Source organism: Arachis ipaensis, chromosome B03, assembly GCF_000816755.2.
Source record: "Arachis ipaensis cultivar K30076 chromosome B03, Araip1.1, whole genome shotgun sequence".
NCBI lineage: Eukaryota > Viridiplantae > Streptophyta > Magnoliopsida > Fabales > Fabaceae > Arachis > Arachis ipaensis.
Genome location: NC_029787.2, coordinates 119,831,529 through 119,836,816, shown reverse-complemented (window position 1 = coordinate 119,836,816; position 5,288 = coordinate 119,831,529). Strand labels below are relative to the sequence as shown.

Sequence of the window (5,288 nt, the reverse complement as noted above, 5' to 3'; positions counted from 1 at the left end):
AGAAGATACTAGTTAAAAACAATAAAAAGATAAAAGAATGTCTTAAAAGAAAAAAGTTTAATACATTGAGTATATAAAAAAAATCTTACTTGTTGTGTGACAAATACTTATAAAACCCATTTTTAACTAAATCTAATAATTTATTGGTGTATTAGTTTTAAATTAAAAATTTGTCTGTGTAAGCTTTTGCGTTAATATAAAAGTTAATATAAAAACATCTTTTATTTTTAAGTAAATTTAGAAAAAAAAAACCTCCAAAATATGAAACGATAGCGTTTTTGAGCCGGAGAAACAAACGCTGAGCTACCACTACCAGTAAACAGCAGTCCAGCAGCATTAGGCTCTGCCACCCCGCAGCTGCACTGATCCACCGTACTCAAATTCAAGTGACGCCGTAACGCCACCTTCCACCAATCACGTTTCATGCCAAACATATCAACATTCCTACGTTCTGAATTGCTCAATTTCGTTCTACGCTTGTTCATGCTTTAACCTAATTCTCACCTCCTTTCAGTTCTCACCAATGGCTTATCGACGCTACCTCCTGCGAAGAACCAACCTCTCAAACTGCAACTTCCGCCCTTCTTTCAGCTACGTTCTCCACCACACCATCGACGAACCCAACCAACGGCAACAAGAAAAACCGGTTCCAGCGGCAATAACTAGTTTGATCCAAGCGCGGTCCTTCGGGAGCTTCCTCAAGGGATCAACGGGGTTCGGTGCTTCTTCTAAACGAAGAACGATTTTCAATAACACGTTTTCTGGATATAGTTTGTGCCGATACATGTCTACGTTGAATGATGATTCCGATAAGATCAATTTCGGGATCGACGTGGCAGATGTGCTCGCCGAAACGACCATTGATACCGTAGCTTCTCAGGCTGGTTCCGTCGTCGACGAAGTTGCGATTGCCGCCGCTGATTCTCTTTTACCGGTGAAGATGGTACAGTATGCCATCGACTATGTGCATTCCTTCACTGGCATGAACTGGTGAGTGTAAAACATTATTGCTGAGTTTTGAGAAAATTTTGTAGTTTTTCATCGTTAAGAATTGGTTAATTGTGTATTTGAAGTTGCCATTATGTGGAATTTTTTTAGCTTTTGCCAGAATTAAAGGTTTATTTGTAATTTAGGGCTCTTGAGATTGTCTTAGCAAGATTGTTCTTTTATCATTACATTGTTACTAGATAGATGTTACGGAATTCAGTTCTCCAATGGCTTCTTTTTTCCTCTTTCTTCCTTTCAGGTGGGCAGCCATAGTTATGACAACCTTCTTGGTTCGAATCGCAACAATTCCATCCTTAGTAAATCAACTTAAGGCTAATTCCAGATTCCATGTACGTTGTGCTGCTCATAGCTTCTTTCATTCATCTTTATTTCTTGGTAAAAATAATGGCCATCTATGTCCTCTTTGGAATAAATTTGATTTAAAGTTTTGAACAGTTGGAGGGAAGGAGGTTTCAGCTTCCCTTTTCTTCTCTTTACTCCTCATAAGATCCCTCCTCAGATGGGTTTGAGGATTAATTAATCCCTTGCTTCCCACAGTTTCTTTTTAGGTGCATTCAGAATAATCCCTGCAGCTATCGTAGTTGTTAATTTGTTATATCAAAATTAGCTTTCTCCGTGCTCTGATCAACTGCGTTGCTAGGCTTACCATTTTCATTTCTGATGCAGGTATTGAGGCTTAAAGTAGATGAAATAAAGGCACAGATGGAAGACAAGGTAATGGTGGATTTTTTGAGATATGCAAGTGTGTTAAAGTTAATGAAACCTCACAGTTCCATTGCTTTTTATCTTCAAATATTTGTTTTACTCAATAGACTTTCTGAAGATTGATTTAGTTCAATTATTAAGTATCTGTCCTGGGGTTCTGTCATTTTTTTTTTTTTTTGAGAGCTACTTTGGCAATCAAAACAAACAACTCTGCATAACTAGACTCTTTTTCTCCATCTACCACTATTTGAAGTGTTTTGTATAAGAGGTCATAAAGGACTAAAATGGTGTAGATAGAATGGGAACAAAGGATGGAAAATGAGCAATAAGGTCGTTCTTTTGGATTGGAATCCGACCATCATTCAGCCTTTGAAATGGAATTGGACCATAGAAACAATTTTGGTTGTGGTTGCCATAACATTTCTCTTTTCGATAAAAAGAGCGATTGCAATAATGATTTTAGGAATCGGATCCTGCAGCTGTTGCGGAAGGTCAGAAACAAATTGCGAAGCTATTTAAGGAGTAAGTGTATCATTGGTTTGCTTGCAGATAAGTATATGTTTTAAAACTTTTTGTTTTCTATTTTTTCCATCCCTCTCTCCAGAATGTAAGTTGGACTAGTTATTATTAATATTTAAGAACTTCTTTGAACATATAAACTAGCAAGCACAACTGCTGGACTGCGGTATATATCAAGAGCCCAACTAGTAAATTAAACTTCTTAGATCTTCTGTTTCCCTTTATATCCTTTTTTCTTTGATTCTAATAATGCAGATTTGGTGCGAGTCGATTTCCATCATTGCAGGGGTTCTTTATTCAAGCTTCTATCTTGATCAGCTTCTTCTGTGCAGTAAGTAGAATTTAAATTTGATATTCTCCCTAATTATAAGAGTCTGAGGATTCAGGATCCTTAATATTTTTCTATTGATTCACATTATCTTGTTTAATGACAGATATCAAACATGGCAGAAAAAATGCCATCATTCAAGCATGGTGGAGCCTACTGGTTTACTGATCTCACAACTCCAGATTCCTTATACATTTTTCCTGTTTTGACTGCATTGTCATTCTTGGTAATAGTAGAGGTCAGCATCCTGTTTCCAGAGCTTCTCTTTCAACTTTCATTTCTGTTGTCTTTCTTTGTTGCTTCTTTAATTCTTGTCAATATTTGTTTTAGATTTCTGTTTTAAGTTCTATGCCATCAATCCACTTTTAGACCAGTTACTTAATAAGTCATGAGAAACGTAGTTTTGGAGTTACCAAGAGTGTTGTTCTTTGTTTTATTCCGGTTCATATTATATTGGTTTTATACTTTTATCCTGTTCCTCAGCATATTGTTCAAGAAGCCTCTTATGGTACGGTTGTGGAGAGCAGTACTACCATGAAAAATCTCTCTAGGGCTGTTTCTGTTCTTGTAGTCCCTTGTGCCATGGAACTTCCAAAGGTAAACTTTTTTGGCTTGGCTCTTTTTTGAAGGAATTACGTCTCTGTGCCGCCACACATCTGTGTGGTTGAGATAATTTATTATATGAACTTGGAAAGAGCCCTAGAGACTATCAACTTTGTTAGTGTGACAGAAGATCAATCGAAAGTTTCTTTTGGCAAATGGTACTAGTGGTCTCTATTTTTATTATTATTATTGTTGTTGTTATTGTTATTGTTATTGTCAGACTTTTTTTCAAATGGCACTTCACACTTACTTTCATAGAATTATAAATAATCTTTTTAGCGTCTCATCCTTTGTACTTCTTAATGAGTACCTTTTTATTGAAAATGTCCTAATAATTTGAAAATTAATATAATTATTGAATGTTTGAAACTTACTAGGAAACATGAAAAAATGTTCTCTTGACTCAAAAGTCAAAACAAAGCAAAGTAAGATTGTATTCTAGTCATTAGAAAACTTTAAAACGGGAAAAAAGCTGCTATTCTATTTTCTATACCAACAAGAGATTTTTCATAATTATGAACAGAAATATTGTAATTATTGTTGAGTTTAAGGGCCTTTTTTTAAGAGAATGTTTTAGGGTATCTTCAGTGAAGCAAAAAGTTTAGCAACGGCTTATGCCATGCATGTTTATATATAATATAGACATGGATAGGTAATAGATTATTGATTATCTTTTTACTTATGAATTCTATTTATAATTTGTTTGTAGTTTTTCTTTAATATCAGATCGTGTTTCTACTTGTGCAGGCTATATTATGTTTCTGGCTTACATCAAATTTGTTTTTAATTATTTATGGACTTGGTAAGTCATTTCAAAATTTCCTTTATAATATTAATTCTCTCTTTTCCTTTATTCACCACTTCATTGGCGGAAGTTGGATTTTCCTCATGAAATACATATTGCTTAGGGTATTGATTCCACTGTGTGATTCATATTGCATTTAGACACTGTAGAATGATACTGGTGTATCAAGAAGTGAACCGATTTCATCAGCATCTTGGTATTCTTGTAATGGTGGTTAATTGGTTATCTTCCCATGATAGTCTAAAACCCTCCAAGACGAACTTCTAGTATATGCTCTTATTATTCATTTATTTTATTATTTGTTATTTTCTAATCCCTTTGTTCTCTCTTGGAACTTTACAGTTATTAGCGTTCCCAGCGTAAAGAAAAGTTTAGGTATTCCTGTAATAGTCGTGGATTCAGCACCTGCCGATGCTCCGAAATCCCAGCGCTAAAACAAGCTGCATCAGCGACATATTTCTAAGATCATTTACCGGTAGAACATCAAAACATTCAAATAAAAGGGATTTTTCTTCTGTATCCATCAGTCAAAGGCTTAAGAGTCAGAAGCTTAGAGAATTAATGCAAGAGAAAGGAAGAAAGTAAAAACAAGAGGTGATGAAAATCTATGCACCATTTTATCATCAAGTGAGCAAAATTTTCTTCTTCGAAAGAATGAAGTTTTTTTTCGGCCAAGTTACATCAGGTGAGATTCGAATCCGAAATCTCTAGGTAGGGAGGGAGGACATATGCCATCCTAGCTACGGCTCGTTGGCAGGAAAGTTGGAAGTTGGAAGTTTGCTTAATGAATATCTGTACAGAATACACATTATTTATGGGTAATCTAAGTTCTCTTTTGTAAAACTCTGATGTTGCCCGAATGCCCTTAAAATAAGCGATGGCTTGAATGCACATGCGCGTCACTATAGTTTTTGAGATACTTTCTCTTAAATTAATTATTTAAACACGATATATAAGATGCAACATCTATTTGTGTATGTTATGGCTAACTTTTCGGGGCAATGCTACGGTGAAGAAAGTGATTTTTTTCTTCACCATTTGAAATGTGTTGGAGGAAGGAGAAGGGAATACGTGGAATGTTAGTTTTTTCTTTCTGGGCAGTTACTGTCATATTTGTAGAGTTATATGAAATGTAGATAAAACTGTAGTTTATTAATTGGAGTTAATTTTGCATATAATAATAATTCTTGAACTCATTTTTTGAATAAAAAATGGTGTTAGCTTCAAAATTTTATGGAATTTATCATGATAATAAATAGAACAACAAAAATAGTAAATAAAAAATGAGAGTTTTTTATTTAACAGAAAAATGAGCTTAAG

General features: G+C 34.7%; 1 protein-coding gene and 1 long non-coding RNA gene across 5 annotated transcripts in view; both read left to right on the top strand.

Annotated features, from left to right (window-relative positions):
- The window catches only part of LOC110270343, a 16,633-nt gene extending 16,564 nt beyond the window's left edge, over positions 1-69 (top strand). Inside the window, exon 3 of the long non-coding RNA XR_002359776.1 lies at positions 57-69. This is a non-coding gene — a long non-coding RNA (uncharacterized LOC110270343). The remainder of the gene's footprint in view (positions 1-56) is intronic.
- On the top strand, positions 235-4,945 carry LOC107631010 (mitochondrial inner membrane protein OXA1-like). Of its 4 annotated transcripts, none has more exons than XM_016334316.2 (10): positions 235-394; positions 515-990; positions 1,247-1,337; positions 1,675-1,722; positions 2,177-2,235; positions 2,488-2,563; positions 2,667-2,798; positions 3,044-3,157; positions 3,911-3,965; positions 4,311-4,945. In XM_016334316.2, exons 2-10 carry the CDS (start codon positions 524-526, stop codon positions 4,400-4,402), a joined length of 1,134 nt encoding a protein of 377 aa, XP_016189802.1. In that variant the 5' UTR covers positions 235-394; positions 515-523; the 3' UTR covers positions 4,403-4,945. The 4 variants fall into 4 exon arrangements, with proteins under 4 accessions (XP_016189802.1, XP_020975111.1, XP_016189801.1 ...); XM_021119451.1 differs by having other exon boundaries at positions 262-385; positions 513-990; XM_016334315.2 differs by having other exon boundaries at positions 255-990.